Below are 25524 nucleotides of genomic sequence, written 5' to 3'. Positions count from 1 at the left end.
GAATAGCATAAGTGTTTTTATATGTAAATAACATTCAGAAACTGTATTTGAAATGAAATGAATAAGGATCAATAAATAAATATTGATACAAAAAAACATAAGAAATCACGTTTACTGATTATGACTGATATTTGACATGCACAACATGGACCGATGCAGGTGTGCTGTTTAGGATGGGTTCGTGTAAAGATAGCCGCTAACAAAGTAATATTTTCACATAATGTTCTCTCTCTTAAAATGTAAGTGAGTGTAAATGTCAGCATAATCATATATGTCTAAATAATTGAAGTCTGTCAGGTAAAAGAAGAGCTTATTGATGCAGTTCAGTCTGTCTGATATTTTATTCCATCCGTTACTCCTGATCGGAGGCTGCCGTAAATATTTAGTTTATACGTAGAGTTATGCTTCAACTAAGTTTAATGGTGCAACGCAAAAATATTTAGAAGTGCGTAAGTCGTAACTTAGTGTCCATTTATGTCAAAACTAGGCTAAGTTATAACTTACGCACAGCTGGTGCAACCGGCCCTAGTGAGCTGTGCTTCACAATACACGCGGTCCTTTTTCGCTATATGACGTTCCCCCAAAAAATCTTAATTGAACATTCCTGTGCAAATAGGGAATCCCCTACTGGGGAGTAACTAATTAAAGTTATTAAACTAACTTATGTTCATACTTCATACCTACCTGTAGCTTGACGGTTATTTTCAAACTAGTGTAGAGTGACGAAACGATTCACTTTATTCAAATAGCACTCGGAAGTTTGAATCATTTTGCGAACCGATTCCTTTAGACGGTTCAAAAATTGATTTACCGAGTCTCTATTCATTCACAAAATATCACCCTCTCCGCTAGATGGCATGGCACATCCAATGATAACAACAATGATTGTCCTTTTGCCTTAGATGGGCATAGTCTTAATGCAGTTCAATTTTAGTAGCTATAGGGCTACTGTTTTTACTCAAGTTTTATTGTGCATGTCTGCTAATAACATGAAGTATTCTTAAGTAATGTTCAAGTATATTTTTAAGTAGCCTATACTTTATGTAGTAAGTATACTAATATCAATGTGTACTTGTAGTAAACGTGTACTATTTCAATACTGCTTGGGACTAAATTGGCCCACTTTTAGTATATAAAAGTATACGTTTAAGTGTACTATAAGTGTAAGAGTAGTAAACTATTTAGTTTACTATTTTAATACAAGTAGTAGGCCTACATTTTTTAGTTTATGAAAGTACACACTGAAGTGTAGGCTACTCTCAGTAAACTACTAGTTTAGTAGTTTATACTGCAAGTATACTTGTAATACTTGTAAGTTTTCTTTAAGTGAACATAACATTATACTCAGAGCCGGACAGTAACTGAGTACATTTACTTGAGTACAGTACTTAAGTACAATTTTGAGGGATCTGTACTTTACTCGAGTATCATTTTTGGGGAGTACTCATGACTTTACTCAAGTACATTTGAGAGGCAAATATTGTACTCTTTACTCCACTACATTTCTATCCATAACTGTGAGTACCCGTTACTTCTTCTAAAAAAAAAAAAAAAAAAAAAAGGAAAAAAGAAACATCTCGGAAACCCTCTCAAATGTGATTGGATTGTGCAGGCGCCACTGATTGGGACAGCCTATCAGCAATCACCTTAAGCTTTCCGTCAAAGTCAACTCCATGGTCAGATTTAGATAAGAGACGAAACCATGGACGAAACAATGGATGAAGACGCAGCAGGTCCATCCCGGGAGTGATATTTTTTTCCCCAGGATGGTAGGGGAAGACTCATGAATATTCATTAGGGAAGTCATCCCTGATTGGTCTTAACCCCAGTGACGGGTAGGTTTAGGGGTAGGTCATCAGACCAATCAGGGATGACTTCCCTAATGAATATTCATGAGTCTTCCCCTACCATCCTGGGGAAAAAAATATTGCATCCCGGGAATGTGCCAAGCCGTGGCCCCACCTCGCCAGACTATTTCAATTTTCTGAACAAGTTAATGGTAGTTTTCGCTTCAAGTGTTTGCTGTGTTTACCAATGTTAGCAATGTGGCAGTAGTAATGCAATATTTAGAAAATGTACTCTTGTACTCTTGATACTCAAGTACTTTTAAAAACAAGTACTTTAGTACTTTTACTTAAGTAGACATCTGACTGTAGTACTTTTACTTGTACTTGAATAAAATTTAGCAAGGGGTATCTGTACTTTTACTCAAGTAATGTAGCTGTGTACTCTGTCCGCCTCTGATTATACTTATAGTTTACTATTTATATATTATTTTTGCACTTGCTGTGTACTACTAAATGTAGATATTATTTGTATACTTGAAAAATACCTTTAACTGTGCTTTAATTTTAAAAACATTTTATTAGCTTCATGCATTTCATTTGGTAATATTAAGCAGTTTTGATTTACACGCTGTTTAATGTTTGATGATCACATTATTTTACATCTGAGTGAGCAATCTTCTACCACTTGTTTCAGCTTCTTCTTATCCTGTGTTTTGATCCAGAGATTCTGTACTAGAAGATGTGTCATAAATACTACATCAAGATGTTAGGTCTGGCAACTCACCATAGACACGGCTCAATCCGAGGGGCGGGATAAACGGCTGTCTTTCAAATTCCCTCTGCACGCAATAGGACAGCGCTTCACCCAACCAGAGCGTTTTCCCAACAGCGGAGCTAGTTGATAGATTCAACTTTTGCCATATCTGGCCGGCAAAACTACGAACACATCTTCCTTTTTTTAAGAATGACTTAAGTGCCGTTCTATGCTCTTTTCTCAAAGAAAAACCTAACTCCAAGTCCTCCAGAGTCGCGGACAAAGCCGATTCGAAAGATGTTTGCCAGCAGCAGCTCTTCTTTGTTTTCAAGTGCAGGGAACCGTCGCAACTCTGTCGTCATTATGTTAAGCCCGCCCCGCCTACTCTATACACAACGTGATTGGCCTGACCCAATTTAGGTTTTTGCAGCTCGAAAGTCAATGGAGAGTTGCTAGACTGCCCTGGCTGCAAAATACATTTTGCTGCCGCTAGGGTGCGTCTAGATTTCTAGGCTAGGGGAAAAGTAGAAGAATTAGAGTAAATTCCTATACACTACCAGTGGACTAGCCTACACAAAAAATCAGATACGCAGAATTAGAAACAGATCTGTTTATATCAATATTCTAATCAATATTTTCAAACAATGTAAGTTTCATAAGACTGTATATGAAAAACTATGTAAAAAAAGTATATTTAATAGGCTACTCGATCAAAAGGGTTAACACAACTACAAGCCAAGTATACTGAATAGCCTACTTATACTTTTAAGTATATCTCGATCAAAAGATTGAGTACAAGTACAGGCCAAATATACTTGGACTTTTCTCTCAGTATAAGTCAAGTAGGCTACACTTAAGTGTAATTTTATTTCAGAGAAGTACATAAAGTATATTTTTGAGAAGTATATAAAATCTGGACTGAAAGTATTCTTTCTTATTTTTAGACATTTTAGACATTTTCATACAACAACAGTTCTGAAAATGGCTGTAAGAGCTCTGGATGAATTAAATAGCCTACTGCTCGAATGCCATTTCTCATTTGCTCACATAACATGATACATGTGTTAATATGAAGAAGAAAAGAAAAAGCAAAAAAAAAAAAAAAAAAAAAAACAGTGCCAAGAACAATTTGTTCTGCAGCAGGAAGTGGTTTTGATCAGCAGACCAAATCACACTTTATCTCAACTCGGTCTGAATGTGAAACTATATAGCCTCACTGAAGAAACTCAAAACCCCCTAAAAGATCACCATTTCAAAAGTTCTCTTTTGGTTTTGACATGCCCACTAACAAAGGCATGTTGTTCCACCACATCAAGAAAAACAGAAAACAAAAATGTTTTAAAAATTCATTATTTTGTCATTCATTATTTAGAGGGAGCATCGGCATGATTGATTTGCAGGCTTTCTCTTCCTTTTTTTCTGTCTAATTAGCCTTTGGGCACTCGGTCACAATAATACAAGCCATCTTTTGTTTCCTGTGGCAGCCTTTACTCTGGGATCCATACCCACACACACACATGGGAATACTATATGTCACTAGAGAGCAAAGTTCCCCATCATGGCTGCAGGGCAGGAGTGGAGCCACACGGTGGAACCGCCACCATCCCTCTTACTGATTTATGATCTGGAGAGCAACAATAAAACAAGGAGGAGGCCCAATTATTCTTCTGAGGGAAACTGGAGAAAGTATGTTAGCCTTGACTGCTGGAGAAGTGGGCGTGGGAGAGAGGAAAATGAGTCTGGCCCTACGCAGCAGGTTGCTCCATCTCTAACTAAAGTCATGGAAAAACAGATATAGACCAATCAAAGGTTTTAAAGCCTGATTCAGTTTACAGTGGACATAAAAAAGTATACACGCCACAGTTAAAACAACTGGTTTTTGTGATATAAAAAATGAATACAAAAATTAAAAAGAAGAGTCAAGATGTGCCAAACTGATCTAAACAGACTGTGCTGTAATAAAGGGGTGTGCACACTTATGCAGTTGGTTATTCTCTGTGAAATGTCACTTTGGTTTTCAGTGGCATTGCAGATGTTGTATTTGCATTAAAGCTGCAAAAGTTCTGATATGATTTATCTTTGTTTCATTTTTTCACATTACAGCTATGTGTAGCCTTTTTATAGTCGATAGCAAATACTGATATCCCTACAGAATTCTTCTGCTTATCATCGGTTGGTCTCACAGTAAAGCTTTACAGTGTGAGAAATATAAGAAAGCTGAGTATGAAATTTTACATCGTGAGAACTTCTGAACACCCAGAGGAGAGAGAACACAAGTGCTTAAAAGAAGGAAAAAGAGAGCAGTCTTCACATGAAACACTGTGATTCATCAAACATTGATTAAAGCGCTGATGCCATCTCTAATAGCACTCAACAGAGTGATCACAGATTAAACCTGGAATCTGAAAGTCGTTTGACATATGCTTTGATTTAAATTCAATCAAAAGAATGAGGGGAAGATTGAGGATCCTGAATTAAAGTGTTTGGAGTGCCACCTGGTGACTGTTTACCATATTGGTTTATATTAGATGGAAATTTCGACAGGGTCACTGTCAGATGAGGTTAATACTTTTAACCCTTGTTCTCTGTTTGGGACCCCTGTCTGTAAGACCCCAAGGTCATTTTAATAACTCAAAAAGCATACTTAACATTTTAATAGGCATTTACAATCATTTCATATATATAAATAATAAATAAAATAATAAATTATTAAAACACAAATTTAATTTTCAAATGTCTTCCACAAAAATAAATAATAAATGCAATGAATTTTCATGCTGCCTTTGGTGCATTTCAAGAAAATGTAACACTTAAATGACTTAAAATAACTATTATTAATTTTAAATATACAGTATGGGGTCAGTCAGTCTTAACAGAACATGAGAGGTTATTACATATGACTTATTACATATGAGTTTTGAACCCCCCAAAAAAGCAATATGTAATGGTTCAACCAACACCTAGATACTCTTCCATCAATATGAATTTAACCATCATAATAAGGATGCAAATGAACATCATAATCAGCCTTCTTTCACAGATGGCAGTGCACATGTTGTTTTCCGTCTGTGCGTCTGCATTTGTGTGATGTGTTTATTTTGGGAGAATTCAGTGACCCTTCCAGTCAAAGTCAAATTTTGTGAAGTGAATCACAAAAAAACTCTACTTTGTCTTTGTTAGCCAATGAGACGCATTAATACTGACAGGACTAGGCAGATCGGGAGATTTATGACTAAAGTGCTATGACTTCTGAACCCTGTTTTGCCCTGGAGTGCTGTAATGAACACACGACCCTACCTTCGAAGCGCAGCTATAACAATTAGCATACAGACAGGAGCAAGATGTTACATAATTAACTTCTCAACCACGCCATGCTAAAAACCGTTGACATATGAGAACATAGATGTGTAAAACTGTGTTGCATTATCATTTTCCATGATAATGAGTTTGTAGGAACAGCATATGTGCATATCTAATGCTTGGTGAAGAGATTTTTACATCGATCAAAGAACTTAAATGACATAATGTCATTATAAACAGGAAGATCTGTTTGCCACAAACATAAATCAGATCAGATTAACCAGTTCCATACCATATTCTATGTGACTGCAAAACCTGAACTTGTATCTGAAGAAGTCTTGGACTCTAGCTCAAACCAATTCACAGGCATTTTCCATTAATATGGTAGATTCTATTTTAATTGTTGGATATAGATACAAAAAAAAATTATCAACCATCCATATTCAGCTATTAAAATCACACAACAGTGTCATAATTTTGACAACCTTGACTGCATCTGCCATGCTCAACCATTTAACACAGTTACCCAAATTATTGTGAGGGTGGGGGAACAATAAAAGTAGTTTCCTTTTATTTATGGGAAATATACATTTATCAGTAGGCTAAAAAGAATAATTCACCCTAGCTAGTTAGCTCCCTAGCTATTTAGCTTTGTTTAACGAAAACAAAAAACTTAATTTTAAGAATATCAGACCTTATTTTTTTACTCTTTTTTTTGAAAGTGCTAATGCACTGACTTTCCACCCACTGAGCAGATAATGGTGGAAAGCAGCCCTGTGGGAGGCCTTGAAACCCTGAGCTGAATGCAGTTCTGCTCCAGATGTGTCACCCTGCCATTTTCCCCAGCAACAAAGCACAATCGCCGTGCTCCGCTTGTGTGCTTTCAGAATGGCTGTGTCATGTCACTAATCTCTGGGTGCTTGCCTTTGTGTGTGGCTCCTTCAAGCCTGAGCTCTTGCTATTCACTTTGAGCAGGCCACACTTCACACCTCCTGTCCCCCCACCCACCCCCCCACCAACCCCCCCACCAACCCCCCCACCACTACAAGACAAGAGGCCATCTGCCCCTCTAATAGATGTCAAGAAGACTCCTGAGGAGTGAGGTACAAGCTTGACCTCTCAGATTTTGAGACCATGCAACTTCCAAAAAATACTATTTGCATATGGACCTTTTTCACAGTCATTTCCACAGTTATTGAAATATTAAACCTAGCAATGATCTTTCTTATTTTTTAATGTACATTTATAACACTATACTGTTATATACTGTTGCCTTTGGCTTGCTCAGTTGGGGATATTTTGGGGATATTAATTTAATTTTATCAATCAATAAATTTACACTAGAAACAACCTTGTTGTGTTATTTTGGTTTAATGCTGTGAAGCTGCTTTGATGCAATCTGTATTGTGAAAAGCGCTATATAAATACACTTGACTTGACTTGACTTGACTATATTACCTTGTCATTAAATTACAGAAAAGTGGTTAATGCTCCTGCATGAGTGTTTCTACAACGGCTGAGGGAGTGACAGCAAATTTGACATCTGTCTCTCTTCTAACCAATGTAATCAATCCCTCATTATTTTATTTTGCTATAGGGGAAATGAGAACACAAGCAATGCATTTGTTGTAGGCTACAGTTTACATTCACCATTATAAAAGTTTACCCAACTACAGTATGACTTCTGAGAACCGCAGGAAATGTGAAAATGGTCCATTATATATATAAGTGTTTTTTTTGTTTTTGTTTTTTTTTGTCATGTTTTATGTCACTTGGGGCTTAAGTGAGCCAGGACATCCATTTGTGCCACCTCAAAAAACAAACAAACAAAAAAATATATGGATTGGCTGCGACCCCTGATCAGGGGTGTTAAAATATTTATTCATGTCTATTTCTAAATGAACAGGAGGTTAATGCGATCAATAGAGTCTATGGCTCTGCGACCACTTTACTTTGCCTATGGTTTTAAAATGTCATAGAGCATGAGGTCATGCTTTAAAGTGGCTTTCTTGATCATGAATAAGCCCCTCTCTCATTACAGGTGACACAGAGGTGAACCTTTCTGCACGAAAGACCACAGAACAAGAAAGCAGCAGAAAGTATCCAGTGTGAATTCTAGCTTGACATTAACCTCAGCATGTTCACGAGGGGAAACAAACAAGTCGCAACTTCTTGTTTTTAATGGTTGCTCTCACGCAATCAGTGCGCAAAACAAGGAAATGGGCAAATGTGACAGTGACTCATCAATGTCCTCGACTATTGATTTAATTTCAGACAGTCGATTTTATCATGCATCAACAGGCTTGTTGGGTTAAGGGGGAGTAAACTAGACAGGGGAAGTTTCTCTGAGGTTTGAACAACATGAGAAGCTACTGCCATCAGCAGAACACCAGCCAGGTTCACAGAGAGTTCAGCCACTGGAACACTGTGTTTGAAGTAACATGTTGAATGGCAGAAGTTTGGTAGGGAGTGAAAGAGAGAGCTAATTACCCTGCAGACATCAGCAGACGGCATCATTTTTTATTGCATGTTTTTTTTTTTTTTTTTTTTAAACTGAATGGCACTGGTAAAAACAGCTCTGCAAGAAAGTGCTCAGGGCAGGCGTTTATTCTCTAATACTTCTTAATGTAAGTGCTCTTTGAACACCTGCTTTCTAGAGTGGCCTTGTCATTAGCTTATATCATTGAATAAAGAAGTTAGAATACAAGGACAGATACTTTTTCAGTTTTAAAGTGACTGTCTGGGAAGATATACTTTGGCTAAGATGTTCTATGGGATTACCATATGGTCTTTTTCCCGGACATATCCTTTTTTCTAACCTTAAAAAAACATCCAACCAGGATTTCTAAATGAACTATGCCAAGGATTTTGCTATTTTTCTATTGACGTGCTCGGTCATCATTTATTATTAGATTAAAGGTGGTTGTCACGTTTTGGGTTTGTTCTTGTCATGTTTCTGTGTCATGTCTTGTTTCCATGTCTGTCATGTGATTCCCTGTTTGTCATGTGATCCTGCCATGTCTTGTAATTGGTTAATTGTCTGATCATTGTTCACAGGTCTCCCTTGTTTTGTCATTAGTCTGTGTATTTAAGCCCTCATGTTTGCCATGTGTCTTTGTCAAGTATTGTTTCCTGTAGTCTGCTGTTGTGCAAAGTTCATGTTCATGCTTTGGTTTTTGTTTTCATGCAACGCCATGTTTTTGTTTTCATGCAACGCCATGTTTTTGTTTCATGTTTTGTTTTAGTTATAATAAACTGCACATGGGTTCTCATCTCTCAACTTGCCTCCAGTGGATCCTTATTACAGAATACTTGACCTCCACCAATGGACCCAGCAGTTGCCCTCCTAAACGTACGCCAGGGGAATTGTCCCCTTGAAAAATATGTGGAGGAATTTTGTGGACTCAGTCACCAGGTAAAATTTAATGATGTGGCTCTCAAGGACATTTTTCGGTTTGGGCTGAACAATCCGGTGCGCTCCCAGCTGCCTGGGGGAAAAATTCATTGGTCTCTGGCACAATACATGGATTATGCACTATTATTGAGCGGTTCCTCATTTACTGTGGGTTTTGAGGAGAAGCCCCACAAACCCACAGTATCTGCCAAGCCTGAGCCACTTCACGTCATGCCTGCCAAGCCTGAGCCACTTCACGTCATGCCTGCCAAGCCTGAGCCACTTCACGTCATGCCTGCCAAGCCTGAGTCTCTTCACGTCATGCCTGCCAAGCCTGAGCCACTTCACGTCATGCCTGCCAAGCCTGAATCTCTTCATGTCATGTCTGCCAAGCCTGCCAAGCCTGAATCTCTTCACGTCATGTCTGCCAAGCCTGAATCTCTTCACATCATGTCTGCCAAGCCTGCCAAGCCTGAATCTCTTCATGTCATGTCTGCCAAGCCTGCCAAGCCTGAATCTCTTCACATCATGTCTGCCAAGCCTGAATCTCTTCACGTCATGTCTGCCATGTCTGGGTCTCTTCACGTCATGCCTGCCAAGCCTGAATCTCTTCACGTCATGTCTGCCATGTCTGGGTCTCTTCACGTCATGCCTGCCAAGTCCGAGTCTGTTCACGGCACGTCGGCCGCCGAGCCGGTGTCTCCTGACAAGATGGCCGCCGCCGAGCCTGTGTCTCCTGACAAGATGGCCGCTTCCACGCCTGAACCTGAGCCCTCAGCAGAGATGGCTGCCGTCACACCTGAACCTGAGCCCTCAGCAGAGATGGCTGCCACTAATCTTGAGTCCTCAGTTATGGCTACACTAACAATTATGGCCACAGCCATATGGTGTGTGTGTGGTCGGTGCACACATTTGAAGGTCACGTCTGCCGAGCCAGAGCCTGTTCACATCACGACTGCTGAGACTTTTCACGTCATTTCTGTTCTTGAGCCGTTGTCTGTTCCAGCCCATAACCCCATAGCTGTCCACAAGAATTTTTTTTTGGGGGGGGGGCAGTAGGGTACTTGATAGGACCATGGAGGCTGCGCCGCCATGGTCTCCTGAACTGTCTGGTCCACCCTAGCCACCTGAACTGTCTGGTCCGCCCTGGCCTCCAGCACAGCCGGATCCGCCCTGGCCACCTGAACTGTCTGGTCCACCCTGGCCTCCAGCACAGCCGGATCCGCCCTGGCCTCCAGCACAGCCGGATCCGCCCTGGCCACCTGAACTGTCTGGTCCGCCCTGGCCACCTGAACTGTCTGGTCCGCCCTGGCCTCCAGCACAGCCGGATCCGCCCTGGCCACCTGAACTGTCTGGTCCGCCCTGGCCTCCAGCACAGCCGGATCTGCCCTGGCCACCTGAACTGTCTGGATCCGCCCTGGCCTCCAGCACAGCCGGATCCGCCCTGGCCTCCAGCACAGCCGGATCCGCCCTGGCCTCCAGCACAGCCGGATCCGCCCTGGCCACCTGAACTGTCTGGTCCGCCCTGGCCACCTGAACTGTCTGGTCCGCCCTGGCCTCCAGCACAGTCGGATCCGCCCTGGCCACCTGAACTGTCTGGTCCGCCCTGGCCACCTGAACTGTCTGGTCCGCCCTGGCCTCCAGCACAGTCGGATCCGCCCTGGCCTCCAGCACAGTCGGATCCGCCCTGGCCACCTGAACTGTCTGGTCCGCCCTGGCCACCTGAACTGTCTGGTCCGCCCTGGCCTCCAGCACAGCCGGATCTGCCCTGGCCACCTGAACTGTCTGGTCCGCCCTGGCCTCCAGCACAGCCGGATCTGCCCTGGCCACCTGAACTGTCTGGATCCGCCCTGGCCTCCAGCACAGCCGGATCCGCCCTGGCCACCTGAACTGTCTGGTCCGCCCTGGCCACCTGAACTGTCTGGTCCGCCCTGGCCTCCAGCACAGTCGGATCCGCCCTGGCCACCTGAACTGTCTGGTCCGCCCTGGCCACCTGAACTGTCTGGTCCGCCCTGGCCTCCAGCACAGCCGGATCTGCCCTGGCCACCTGAACTGTCTGGTCCGCCCTGGCCTCCAGCACAGCCGGATCTGCCCTGGCCACCTGAACTGTCTGGATCCGCCCTGGCCTCCAGCACAGCCGGATCCGCCCTGGCCTCCAGCACAGCCGGATCCGCCCTGGCCTCCAGCACAGCCGGATCCGCCCTGGCCTCCAGCACAGCCGGATCCGCCCTGGCCTCCAGCACAGCCGGATCCGCCCTGGCCACCTGAACTGTCTGGTCCGCCCTGGCCACCTGAACTGTCTGGTCCGCCCTGGCCTCCAGCACAGCCGGATCCGCCCTGGCCACCTGAACTGTCTGGTCCGCCCTGGCCTCCAGCACAGCCGGGTCCGCCCTGGCCACCTGAACTGTCTGGTCCGCCCTGGCCACCTGAACTGTCTGGTCCGCCCTGGCCTCCAGCACAGCCAGGTCCGCCCACGCCTTGCCACGGCCCAGGTCCGCCCACGCCTTGCCACGGCCCAGGTCCGCCCACGCCTTGCCACGGCCCAGGTCCGCCCACGCCTTGCCACGACCCAGGCCCGTCCACGCCATGCCACGTCCCATGTCCTGTCCCCCTGCACGGGCCTGGCCCGCCATCCCTCCCCCAAGACCGCCACCGCTCCACCACCCTCCTTGAACTTTTTTTTTCTTTTGTTTGGGTGTCGGGAGCCACCCTTAGAGGGGGGGATTCTGTCACGTTTTGGGTTTGTTCTTGTCATGTTTCTGTGTCATGTCTTGTTTCCATGCCTGTCATGTGATCCTGCCATGTCTTGTCATTGTTCACAGGTGTCCCTTGTTTTGTCATTAGTCTGTATTTAAGCCCTCATGTTTGCCATGTGTCTTTGTCAAGTATTGTTTCCTGTAGTCCGCTGTTGTGCAAAGTTCATGCTTTGGTTTTTGGTTTCATGCCACGCCATGTTTTTGTTTCATGTTTTGTTTTAGTTATAATAAACTGCACATGGGTTTTCATCTCTCAACTTGCCTCCAGTGGATCCTTATTACAGTGGTAGGCAGTTTTCGGTGAGGCAATAGCAAGCTAGCTTTGAAAGCATAAGATCCCACCCTCCCTTCAGAGTGCTCTCCAAAGCCACGCCTCAGCAGGGAGCAAACAAAAGCGTCACAAGAGATGGTGTTAAACTACTTCATGTCTCAAAGCACATAACATTACAATAATAATGAACAAAAACAACTTAAAGAACACTTACCTGTACCACCTGACTGCTGCAGATTAATTGATAGTGTTGCCATTGATAAATTTGAGTCACAAAAAACTCAGAGTATAACATCACAGGTTTCCTTCCCAATTACAGTGGCGTGAACGCAGCATAAGCTCGTTGTTTTGGTTCAGGAGGAAATGTAAAAGATGGCTGCTTTTTCGGTTGCGGTGTTCAGTGACTGATGTCTGTCTAACTCTGCTTAGCATGAAACGTGCTGATCACGTGTGACGTCTGCGTGAGCAGGGTGCTACGTTGACCAGCAGGTAGGACATCATACCACTGCATACGGACCGAATTCGAACCATTGCATTTGGATTAAAACAAACATGTTATGGTCCTACGCCTTCCACAGACGATACATATAAATACATTTAGACCACTTAACTTAGTGATTGCTATCATGATGTGAAGAGACTTTCAACCAGCATAACAAAAAAATATTTCTGGGACAAATCACCTACCCTACCTTTTACAATTAAATGATTATCATTCTATGTGCACGTATTTGTTTGTGTTACTTTGACTATTCTCTTTTGATTCCGCCTTCTCGCACGTCATAATTGGTCACGGCAAAGTGCTCAGTTTTGGTCAAACTGCTTTCAAAAGATTGTGTTTTCGGTTTTCTGATTTTAGATGGACATGGTGTCATGTACAGGCCTCGGGCTCACGTATTTCTAAGGCATGTGTGAATCTGGAGCATCAGATAAGCTGTGTTTGTTTGTTTTGGTTTTTTTTAAATGTCCCTACGCAGTGTTCATAAAATACAGACGAAACGTGATCCACGCATAGTAGATGAGTTTGAGGTATGATATACATTTCTATAAATAAAAATAATAGTATTTATATTGTTTATAGACTTAAGTTAATTAAGTTATCACAGCATTGAGGAAAAACTTTAAGCAAAGTATAAGCAAAAATAACAAAAACAACATAAGACTAAACTGCACAATGGAACACTCTTATTGCACGTCGTAGAATTGTTCATATTAGTTTGCTATAACAAAGCCACAGGCATATTAAAAGTGTGATTTAAAACAGACCTATTTTGAATGGTTTTGTGGCTCAGTGTTTTAAGACAGGCTTCCCCCTGATAAATATGAAAAAGTGATTTGGCCTTAGGAACACCTGAGAACAAATCGGAATAATCCATCTTCTGCAGAAGAAAGCAGAGAAATGTGATACGGGCGTCTGAGGGCAAAGACAAAGCGCTCAGAAGTTGGTTGAGCAATAATTTCTGGTGTCAGACATTGAAGACAATAATAGGTGATTCAGTCTGAGTAATGAACTTATAGCACAGGTGTTGTCATCACACGGAATGATAACATCGATTTAATTAACATCAGCTGTGGATGCCAAAAGAGTGTTTGCACGAGAAATGCTTTTAGTTCTCAAACAGCAGTACATCTGTTAGGAAACAACAGTAAAAAAAATTACTATTTCTGCAGGGGTTAACATTTCCAACGCTTGTGTATTATACAATGAACTCTTCAAAACACATGATGAAACCGTGCCAAGGAAATGAAGCAAAATAGTGTCTCATTTTGCATCCTCTATAGAGTTTAGTTCCCTCCTGGACTACCAGCTGCATCTGTTGATGTATCTTCAAGTCACTTCATCTTGTCAGTTACATATAAAACCAGATGGAAACCACCCCGGGGACGTGGCCCTGCTAATTCAATTAGACAGGCCTCAGCCGTAGCCCCAGATATAGGCAGTCAGTGGACACCCTGAAAAATGGCAGATTCATCCCCACTGCCACCCTGAAGGCTTAGGGCCCATGATTGATCAGACATTGATTTGATTTGAAGTGAGAGTGAAGAGCACTTTCCTGGGCTCTAAGTAAGAGGTCTGAACAAGATTTCCCTTGTCAAATCGTCTGCGTCTTGTGAAGTGACTTTGGCTGTGAACAATAGGGGCTTACAGTTGAATGCAATTCGAGCACGATTCAAAACACATTGCTGTGAGTGAGTCAGAACAGAAGATTGTACAGCATCCAATATCTGTCTTTACACTTAAATCAAGAATTCTGTTCATTTTCAGGCCATCTATAGAGGTCTCATGCAACCCAAACTGCCTTTTAAAAAAATACTGTTTTTCTATTTGAGATAATACACATTCTGACTAAAGGCCTGTTCACACCAAGGACAAAACACTGTAAAAATAATAATAATAATAATAATAATAATTGCTGCCTTAAATTTTTAAGTACAATCACCTTGGATGTTTAAGTCATTTCAACTTAAATTATTAAACTGACTAACTTATACAATAAGTTGAAAATTGCTTAACTTATTTTGATGAGTTAAAGCCATATAAAAACATATGTTGTCATAACATTGATCATATCATTTTTTTTTACAGTGTAACTATAATGATAAAAACAAAGATATTATTATAAAAATCGTTCTAAATTAAAGAATAGCAGAGTCACAACAACTATAACAATAATGAGGAACGATATCATTGGAATCACTTTAAAAACTTTTTTTTCCAGCTGACGAACGATAAATACATTGACAGCCAATAAGAATCCATCCTGCTTTAAAAGGTCATGCATTTAAAGCGGGATATGACAGAACTGTGTGCTTATAAACATAACGTCATTGTGTGTTGGTGTGGACGCTAATATATTAATTGTTATAGTTATCATTCTTGGTGTGAATGGGCCTTAACTTGTAATCTAACTTTTGTGGTTACTCAAAACACTGTTAAAATTGTTTTGAGTAATTAAAACTTTAATTTTGTTATGACTGCCTTCGAGGGGGTTCGAGCCTTAAATGACACTTTGTTAAATGTGAACACACAATGCTTATATCAGGATTATATTTTGGCTACTTCACAGCAATGCTCTCAGTTTTTCTGTCTGGATCCTGTCGTCAACAGGTTTTATCGGTGAAGACATCTCAGTATTATCAAGTCATAACAGGAAAAAAGGGAAACTGTGGCGTGAAATACAATACAAAATAAACTAAGGGCTGTTACTTACAAAGACCATGCTGGGAGTCTGTCCACAGAAAAAGCCAGGAGGCGGAAAGTTTAGCCAGGGGGGGAAAGGGAGTCCTCTGTTTACCTTTCTTAAAACACAAAGCCTCATGGGAATCTCCTTTCAGTTTCAGGCTTTCATTCTTTAAATATACAAATAATAACAAGGCAGTATTATCTGTTGAAATGAGTCATTTATATATGTGTACACTGAATATAAATGTCAACAGTATAAGGAAAAGAAGTGCATGTGCATGTGTGTCCCAATGAAAAGTACATAAAAGTAAATATACAGTAATTTTTTTTTAAATACATGTACCTGTAAGTACTTGGCCTTGCACAGCAGTCGGGCGTCAGAATTTGGAGTTCAGACAGTAGAAGCCTATAATTATGTCAAGAGTTTCACGGTGTGGGCCATCATTATAGCTCACAGCCTATGAAATTGAGGAACAAAAACAAGTCATGTTAACAGGTGCTTGTTTTTCATCTCTCTCTCTCTCTCTCTCTCTCTCTCTCTCTCTCTCTCTCTCTCTCTCTCTCTCTCTCTCTCTCTCTCTCTCTCTCTCTCTCTCTCTCTCTCTCTCTCTCTCTCTCTCTCTCTCTCTTTCTCTTACCTCCAGACAGAGAAAAACTACCATTTGTTTTCAGCTTGCTGCAGGCCATTGCTCTGATCTCGTCTTTCAGGCTTCAAGAAACCAGACCTTGGAGAAGACAGAGTGTGCCGGTATGACTGTGCTGATTCTGAGCGCCTTGTTTCAGTCTAGTGTTTAAGAAACATCTGCATGTCAGAGCTCTGTTTACATGCAGCAGCAGTTAGTGTGAATGTTCTTGATGCATTATAGTGTTCAAGTTGGTGATGCAACATGTCCGTTACACTCTTTAGCCAAAAATGTCCACTCTATCTGTCTGAGATTAAATTATATTATAAAGATTCTAAAAAATATATTTTAAAGAATATTTATAATATTTAGTATATGTAATATTTAGTATTTTATAACTGTTTTTCCTAAAAAAATATTTCAAATATTCAGTGTTTAATATTTAGTTTTTTTTAAACTGTCCTAGTACTTTAAGTGACCTTAAGTGGATGTGTCAACTCTGCACTTCCTCCTGGCTTCCAATAGAAATATACAAAATTTGAGATTAAGTTAGAGGATATGATTTTTTGAAGCATTTTTGAAACATTCATGATGAGCTTCCGCTTCACTCCATCTGGACTGACTATACCTCAAATATGACTTGACATGAGACTAATAACACATCAGTAACCTAATAAATAATGAACAACTCTGAAATGCATTGTGGGTGCTCTGAACGCTCATTAGCAGCGTGCCTATGACTCTTCCGTTCACCCATTCATGAGGTCTTATGAGCTGTCATCTGGAGCACCGTCCCTCTTATCCGAGTCAAGTCAAGCAGAATTGAGCGGGCCATGTGTTTGATGTGCTCTTTCTCCTCTACTTAAGCCACTCTGGCCATATGGGTGGATTTAGAGCAGGACACACTTGAAAGAGGGCAAAAGGAGTTGCTCCCCCTCGACCCTGCTGTCACAGATAGGCATCATGCTCTTCTGCTGAATGCACACAATGGGCTCTGTTGACAGTTCAGACACAGGTATATCCAAGGGCGTAGATTTGGTTTGAACATTGGGGGGGTTGAAAAATTATTCTGCATATTTTTCATGTGATCATGGTATAAATATTGGGGGGGTTGTAATGCATAGATTTAAATATTGGGGGGGTTATCTCCCCCCTAACCCCCCCACAAACTACGCCCCTGGGTATATCTGTAAATAAAACAGCTGGTATGTCAGTCAAAAATGTAGGTTACAACTGATTGTTTTGATTGTTTTGTCATTGAGTGGATTTTTAGGTCATTTCCCTCTGATAGAATAACAGACAGAGAGTACAGTCTTTTTAAGTGAACAATTGCTTGTAAACCCAGCTAACAGGGAATGTTCTCAGAACTTTGGCTTACATGGAAAGGTTTTCTCAAATATTAAATAATATGATGCTTAATGCTTTGCCATGGGACTCAAAAGGGAGAGTAAATACTCAAATTGTTGTATATTTTTTTCTTTTGTGCAAGATTAATGTCAAGTGGGAGATTTAGTAGTGTTTAATGTTGTTTTGCTTTGCTAGTCTAGAAGAGTTTCTGTTATGTTGGGTTTTTTGGGGGGTTACCATCATGGTGACAAGTGGAGCATGTGCTTAGTTTGAGAACAAGTATAAGCTAAAAGCTCTACACTGTTTTACTCATTCAGCTATTGCTGTGCTAATCAAAGCATTGTGTTGCCTGTTAGCATTTACTGAATTAGCTACCCAGCAAGCAATAGCCTCGGTTAACCATAGACCTGATATAGTCTGGCTATGAGTAATCCACTTCTAGCCAAAATAACCTTGAATTTGGTTACATGTCGTTTTTTTTTTCAAAAATAACTTACGAGATGTATGATATTCCATCATGTAAGCAAAAGTGTTTGGTTTCATTTCTTTGACATGTTTTCTAATTGATGATATTCTATTATTGGGTTATGGTTAGACATCTATTACATTTTCACTGACAGCCCAAATTTTGCCTTGTGTTAGCCTAGACGTCAGGGCTGTGTTTGGACGGCTATTAGATGTATTTTAAATGCAAAATTATATTATAGTTATAACTATTTCTGTTACCACTACTAAAAATATTTGAGTTGAGATTACATGATAAATTTAAGTTAAACATATGATTTGGCATTCTCAAATACTTCAAGTTAAGAGTAATTAGCATAAATAGTAAAAAAAAAAAAAAACCCTGCAAGTTAACTTTGAATTTCTTTACTGATTACCTCAATTTTCCTGAGTTTTGAAGTAACTGATGTAATCAGTTTATTTTGGGTTTACAGTGAAAGCTGGGTGTTTTGAAATCTTAAACCCATGGTCACTTTGCTCAGCTTCAGTATTGCAAATTAAACCACAAGTTAGCCGTTAGTGAAGGAAGGTAGGAACTTATCATGAAGAAACAGCAAACACCCTTCCCTTCAGACTCCATTTTATCCAAGAAAGGCTTGTGAGACACTTCTGTGGTTTGTTTTGGGCTATGAGCCAATAATGAATATAAATTTCAAGCAACACCCCAGGGGAAGTGTCACCATTTGAAATGTCATTTTACCCAACCTATTTTTTCCTTTTTCATTACCCCTTCATTTTTGAAGTAAAGTCGTGTCAGGACGTGTGGGCAAAGAAAATGTGTCAGTGATTTTTTTTTTCTTATTGCAAACTGTAGTGCTTCCTGTTGTAAGTCAACACCAAAGATCAGGCTGGCACCCACTCAAAGCACATGGTACAACATGTGACTACCTGTTTAACATGGTTTCAGTCACATGTAAACAACATGCAAACCGCCAAAGTGAGAGTCAACATTTCTCATTACACATAATTTATCTGAATAGTAGTGTTTGATATCGACACCAAACTTTATGAAGGCTCATGTCAAGCCTGTCTAACAAATTCTCCAGTGAATAAATTGCCCTCTCCTCTAATTTCAAAGCGCAAAGTCATGACCTAATGCTATAAGAGGAAGAGCATTCAGAAAGTGAATAAGTCTGCCCACACCCAAGTAGGAAGCGTAAAAAGGTGCCTTTCTTAGATAAGGCAAACCTTTGTCCTTAAAAATGTCCATTGTTCAATCATAAAACTTTCCTTAAACAGTCTTTAAAATTACATTAAGACATTTCCTAAATGTTTCAATGATATGCTATAGGCTTAGCACTGTCAAAGTGCATCTGAATCAGTGCATCTGAATTTTCGAACTCAGTCACACTCCTAAATTGAGAAACATTTTGATATATGAGTAACACTATCATTTAGTCATGAAAGATGAAAAATATTCTGGACTGGAACATGACTAGGCAAATCGTATCATGTCGTTCCCCTGGTTATGTTAAGGAGAGGTGGGTGAAAAATATGCAGAACACAACCATAAAGATCCTGGAATGAGTTAGCCAACACCCATTCAACATGTAGATCTGCCATCTGAGAACAGAAATGAGTCTTGAACCTAAACTTGATCTTAAACAGAGTTTTTAGGGACCTATATGTTTTGCATATAGAGCTTAATTAAAATGTATCTAATTAAAATGTAGCTAGCACTTTATTTTTCCCTTGAAATAACTAAAGAGGATCATTATTTTCTTTCATGCAAATGAATCATTTCTGTACTGTAATCATGTGATATTTACCTGATAAATCTGTATTTAAGAGTAAATTTGACTTTTAAATGTTACAAAAACCAAACAGGATGACAAAATGCAAATGAACCTGCTTAGGGTTTTCAATGTCAGATCAAAGCAGAATATATATATATATAAAAAAACAACAGTCTCCACACAAACAGCTGGGTTGTAATTACTGGAAACCCCCTAGCTGAGAATTTCACGATTAATTATGTATCACTGCATATTTTCCAAAAAGCCCTATCTTATAAACCAGAGCTGATCCTTCAGCCCTCATATTATTATGTATGTGATCCTTTGCAAGCGTGCTGATGGCCATGAATGAGTTGTGGCTGCAAAACAAGCATTGTTTACCCTCTGGAGGCTTTACACATTTCACTCTTTATCTCTGCTGCATTCTTTTACCTTATTTCCATGCTCATTCCCTGCTCCTTAGCTCCCTTGCCACTCTTCACACTTTACATTTGAATTCTAAACAGCACACGGATCCTTTGTATTCATGGGTACAGACGGCGTATACTGACAGATTGTGTTTAGTGCTCTCAGGACAGGGTATCTTATATTTCACAGGGGGGATTCTAGCTCTGGTTTAGCGAAACACATCCTCCTGACCTGACCCTCGCTCATATAATTGAAAGAAAACAAAACATGGAGGCATTGCCAAGTTAATAATTCAGCCTGAAACGACCTGTCAAAACCTGCCTTTGAGTCTGAATCCACTTGAAATGCATGCTTACATTTCACATTTTTCTAATTTAACAGATTTTTTTTTCCATTGAAAGTTATATTATCACATTAAATGTTTCATTTATTTAGATAATTTGATTATTGACCTAAATCTACTACAAATTTATCAAAGATTATTGATCTTTATAATATTTACATTAGATTACAGTATTATTAAGCATGCAGGCTTTGCCTTTCTGATCCCTTACAAATTAAAATAAGAATAGAGAGGGAAAAAAAATCTAGGTATACCTTTGCTGAACGATTTATATCAACAGCAAAAAGAAAGCTTTATGGCTTTAAGTGTCTGAACTGTAAGGTATAGGATCAAGCGTTTATTGTTATAGGACAAAGTTACATGATCCTTAAGAAAAAGTGCATAAAAATGATCTCATGTCATCATCTGTCAGCGAACACTTTTACATCTACTTGTATTTTTCCTGAGTCACCTTCATTCCATATCCATTTCTCACCAGAGGCTCATGCTGTTGATGTTTCACAGTAACACAATGGATGGAGGAATTCCATCTGTACGGTCCACAGGGCTCTAACTCAAAGATGGCCTAATGAGAGGACAGACAGACATAACAACAAACACAGAGGAAGCATAAGTTGACTGCATGGATGGCAAAGATGTTGGGCCGCCGCCTACTCAAAAATTAAACGAATAAATCACTAAAATAAGAGTCTCATGTTTCAAAGAAATGCGATTCTGTCGTGGCTCACATTTAAGTAGAGTCACAGAGAGTTTGGATCTGTCATTAAATGTTAGTCCAGGCATATGATGGAGGTGACTGTGTGACCTTCTTCTTTCATCACTCATGGTTCCTTCAACAATCACAGTTCTACACGAAACAAATTGCAAAGAGGACCAGAGGAGACCTGCCATATAGTAAATCACACTACAAAGCCTAAAGCGACCTCAAGTAACGGCCTTCACACTGTTCTTCACCCAAGTAACACGATGTGATCATAAACAAAACTGCTGGGACGTCTGGGAGGGAATTTTAGGTGGTGGGAAAGTTCACTTCAGTTGATATGATTAAATGAATAAGGATTAATGTAAAGTCAGATGGTCATAAGCAAAATAAACCCTGACAGGGCTTTCAGGACCCCGACACAAAACAGAGTGGCTTGTATTGGCCTTAAGGGAATCACTTTGCGATAACGACCATCTGACTGAACATTATCCGCCTTGTTACACAGCTACTTGGAAAATAAATAAATAAATTGTCATAAACATTTAATTTTGATTTAAAATAATAATACTAATTAATTTAAAATAATAATAAACTTCCTTGTAGTCATTAAAATGATCTATCTGTCTGTCTGTCTGTTTATCTATATATGATTTTCATATTCATATTTCAATTTTGTTTTTGATGTCAATGTCAATTATTTTTATTCTTAGAATTACTTTTTATTTGACTCTAACTGCTTTCTACTATACAATAATGTCAGTGTTGTCTGTGTATCACACTGAGGATTTTAAATACAGATTCATACAGTAGGTAAAAATTGACTGGGAAAAGTCAATACTGTAGTACACAAAAAGAAAATGAACATTTGTATTTATAAAGTACATTTATTTTTGTAGAAATGTGACATTCTCAGTTGCTTGTTAATTTTTACACACTCTATCATGTCTTTCTCTAACACATACATACAATATCTTCTTACATATCTTCCTATTGCTCTTCCATGAAAAGAATGTTCAGTTTTCCCATTTCTACAAAAATAAATGTACTGTATAAATACAAATGTATGTGTTCAGAGTTGTGATGTTCCTCCATGTTCAAAAATGGTATTGTGCTGTCAGCAAACACTATATATATATATATATATATATATATATATATATATATATATATATATATATATATATATATATATATATATATAATACAAATTGGTTGATTGATACGATTGTGATTCATTACAGCGATGGGCCAATTTAGCAAACGCGTGTCATAAATATTTATGAAATATAACAGATTTTGATCACTGAATGGTTGTGATGGGTCACAGAATGTTTAGAAGTAGTGAAGAGTTTGACAGTTTCACTGAGAATCAACTCATCAGTTTTGATCAACAAGCCATGTGCTTTTAGTCATTGTGCAAATTGTAGACAATTGTACTTTTTTGCACACATGCCAAAACACATGCAGTTTGCTTAAATAGGCTAAATAAGTAATCCAAGTCTGATGTGAACAAGAAACGAATTGTTCAGAGATCTGAACTTAGAAAAGTAAATAAGAGAATTGAGCCAAAACGGTTGAGGAAAAACTGCAATAGGCCACTGCTCACTGAGTTTTTTTTTTTTTTTTTACTTGAATGAGAGAGCTGCCCTGCCCTGCTGATCTCCGCCGACGTCATGACCCCGCCTTGTTGAATATAAAGGGGCGTGTCAGACTTTACGGAATACGGAGGACTATTTAAATGCTGCTGCAGGAGGTCCGTTGACTGAAGTGTGTGGAGAGACTTTTGTGCGGTTTTTGCGCTCACCTGTTTTAACGACATGGACTTTTACGATGTAAGTTGTTTTAAGACAAATGTAAAACGCTCTGTAGTCTGATATTTGATTAAATACGTAATAACAAGGCTTTGTCAGTTGTTTATGTTTATCATGTCTGGTGACCTGCACTTTGCTTGTCACGTTTTACTATTCAGTTTTTTTTTGTGGTTTTAAAACATTTTAAAGCAACCTTTTTTGGTATTTTTAAGTTTATAAAATAAATCATGTGTTTATATAGCCTATATTATATATATATTTCCATTGCTACTTTTAATGTCAACAGCATGTGAAATTAATCAATCTACTGTTATTTTCTGCAGCACATCATTTTAGACAACAGTACAGACTCCGGGTCTGGGGATTTTGATGATTATGAACTTTGTGACCTTACGGACAACAATGACTTCCCAAAGATCTTCCTCCCTACTGTATATGGGATTATATTTGTCTTGGGAATCATTGGCAATGGACTTGTGGTGCTTGTGATGGGCTTCCAGAAGAAGTCGAAGAACATGACAGACAAGTACAGATTGCACCTCTCCATCGCTGACCTCCTGTTTGTCCTCACTCTGCCCTTTTGGGCTGTGGATGCGGCCAGCGGGTGGCATTTTGGGAGATTTCTGTGCGTCACAGTCAACATGATCTACACTCTGAATTTGTACAGCAGCGTGCTGATCCTGGCCTTCATCAGTCTGGATAGGTATCTGGCAGTTGTCCGTGCCACAAACAGCCATGTCGTCAGGAAGCTCCTTGCAGAAAGGGTGATCTACCTTGGAGTTTGGCTCCCGGCGACCCTGCTCACCGTGCCCGATCTGGTCTTCGCCGAAGTCCGCGATACGGGCATGAATACGATCTGCCAGCTCACCTACCCGCAGCAGGGGAACATGGTGTGGAAGGCTTATTTTCGCTTCCAGCACATCATCTTTGGCTTTCTGCTGCCTGGTCTGATCATTCTAACCTGTTACTGTATCATCATCTCGAAACTGTCTAAGAACTCCAAGGGTCAGGCCCTGAAGAGGAAGGCGCTGAAGACGACCATCATCCTCATCCTCTGCTTCTTCATCTGCTGGTTACCTTACTGTGCCGGGATCCTGGTGGACACTCTGGTGACGCTGAACGTCATATCTCACAGCTGTTTCCTGGAACAGGGTCTGGAGAAATGGATCTTCTTTACTGAGGCACTGGCGTACTTCCACTGCTGTCTGAACCCCATCCTTTATGCTTTCCTGGGAGTCAGGTTCAGTAAATCTGCCCGTAACGCTCTGAGCATCAGCAGTAGATCGAGTCACAAGATGTTGACCAAGAAAAGAGGCCATATATCATCAGTATCTACTGAGTCCGAGTCATCCAGTGCGATGTCCAGTTAATGGACACTTTTGTACATAAAACTTTCTGACATGGATGACTAAGCTTTCTTTTTTTTCTTTTTAAAAAAGGACTTTACTACACTTTTTTTGTACATTGTAAACTCTTTATTGTGTTGATAATTGTCATTTTGTACAACTTTATTTTCTGATGTTTTTATTCAGCTATAATTAATATTTTTTAAATGTTAGTACTTTTTATTGCAGGGCCTAAAGGCAGAGCCTTGACAAAGTCTGTATGCTTGCAGAAGTTCTTATCAGGAAATGTTGCATAATCTTTGGTCCGATTCAAAATGCGTAGTGTAAATTATTTGTACATAGTTCATTGTTTGCCTGTGTGTGTGTGTGTGTGTGCTGTGCACTTAGCTTTTCCTATTTCCCCCATAAGCTTTCTGATATTTATTAAAATGGTAGCTCACACTGTAATTTTTTTTTAAAAGTGTTGTAGAATTGTAATTTAATCATGTCACAATTGTTGCATGTTGACTTCTATTTCATAATAAAACATAAAAATCACCACTTTTAATGAGGTCTGGCATAGTGTTGTCTTGTGCATCTCTCAAGTGGCCATGTCCACACACACACACACACACACACACACACACACACACCCACACCTCCACCCCCAATCTCTCTGTGGGGGTGGGGTAGAGCTGAAGGTCTGTCAAGTTACCAAAACAAAAGCTCCACCTGATCTCCTGCTGAACAGAATGGCTGAGGAGAGGGTCTGTAATTTTAAGAACATCTGTGTTCTTTAGCGTTTTAAGCAACTGCTGATACAAGACACCCATCAACCAACAAAGGGACAGAATTGGCTTTCCCTTGGGATTTCTTGTTGTATCAGATAACAAGCAAAAGAAGTTAATAAGGTAGTTTGAAGATGTAAAGAGTGAAATGATAAAAATCTGCAGCGTGCAAATTTTAATGTGTTTTGCTGAGAGAAATAATTACATTTTGAAATGTCCCACAAATCAAAATATACAATATTTTATTTGTTTTATAAAATGAGGTCCAAGGCGGTTAAATATATTTTATCCTCCACTTCTTATTATTGTAACATGTCTTGATGTTTCAGCTTTATTATATACAATATTTTTTACTAATGATTCTAATGAGTGTGATGCGGTAATTTCCGCTAAAAAATACCAACTCTAATTTAAATTTAAATCAGCATAAATGTATATATACCAAAAAAATCACTTTACATTAATGAGAATGCATAAGGATCTTTTTTTA

At 39.9% G+C, this 25524-nt stretch overlaps 2 protein-coding genes across 2 annotated transcripts in view; one reads left to right on the top strand and one right to left on the bottom strand.

Annotated features, from left to right (window-relative positions):
* thsd7ba (thrombospondin, type I, domain containing 7Ba) overlaps nucleotides 1-16138 on the bottom strand; it is a 300128-nt gene extending 283990 nt beyond the window's left edge. The window contains exons 1-3 of the mRNA XM_084123090.1: nucleotides 16085-16138; nucleotides 15790-15904; nucleotides 15475-15613 (exon numbers count right to left, since the gene is read on the bottom strand). The gene's annotated coding sequence lies outside the window, so the exon portion shown is untranslated. The remainder of the gene's footprint in view (nucleotides 1-15474; nucleotides 15614-15789; nucleotides 15905-16084) is intronic.
* Nucleotides 16139-22832: 6694 nt separating this feature from the next.
* Nucleotides 22833-24814, top strand: cxcr4b (chemokine (C-X-C motif), receptor 4b). Its single transcript, XM_084123432.1, has 2 exons — nucleotides 22833-22942; nucleotides 23245-24814. Exons 1-2 carry the CDS (start codon nucleotides 22928-22930, stop codon nucleotides 24289-24291), a joined length of 1062 nt encoding a protein of 353 aa, XP_083979558.1. The 5' UTR covers nucleotides 22833-22927; the 3' UTR covers nucleotides 24292-24814.
* Nucleotides 24815-25524: the final 710 nt, after the last annotated feature.

Source organism: Abramis brama (assembly GCF_963993115.1).
Source record: "Abramis brama genome assembly, chromosome: 8".
NCBI classification, from domain to species: Eukaryota; Metazoa; Chordata; class Actinopteri; order Cypriniformes; family Leuciscidae; genus Abramis; species Abramis brama.
Note: the sequence above shows the minus strand (reverse complement) of the source record. Positions and strands in the feature narration are given on the sequence as shown.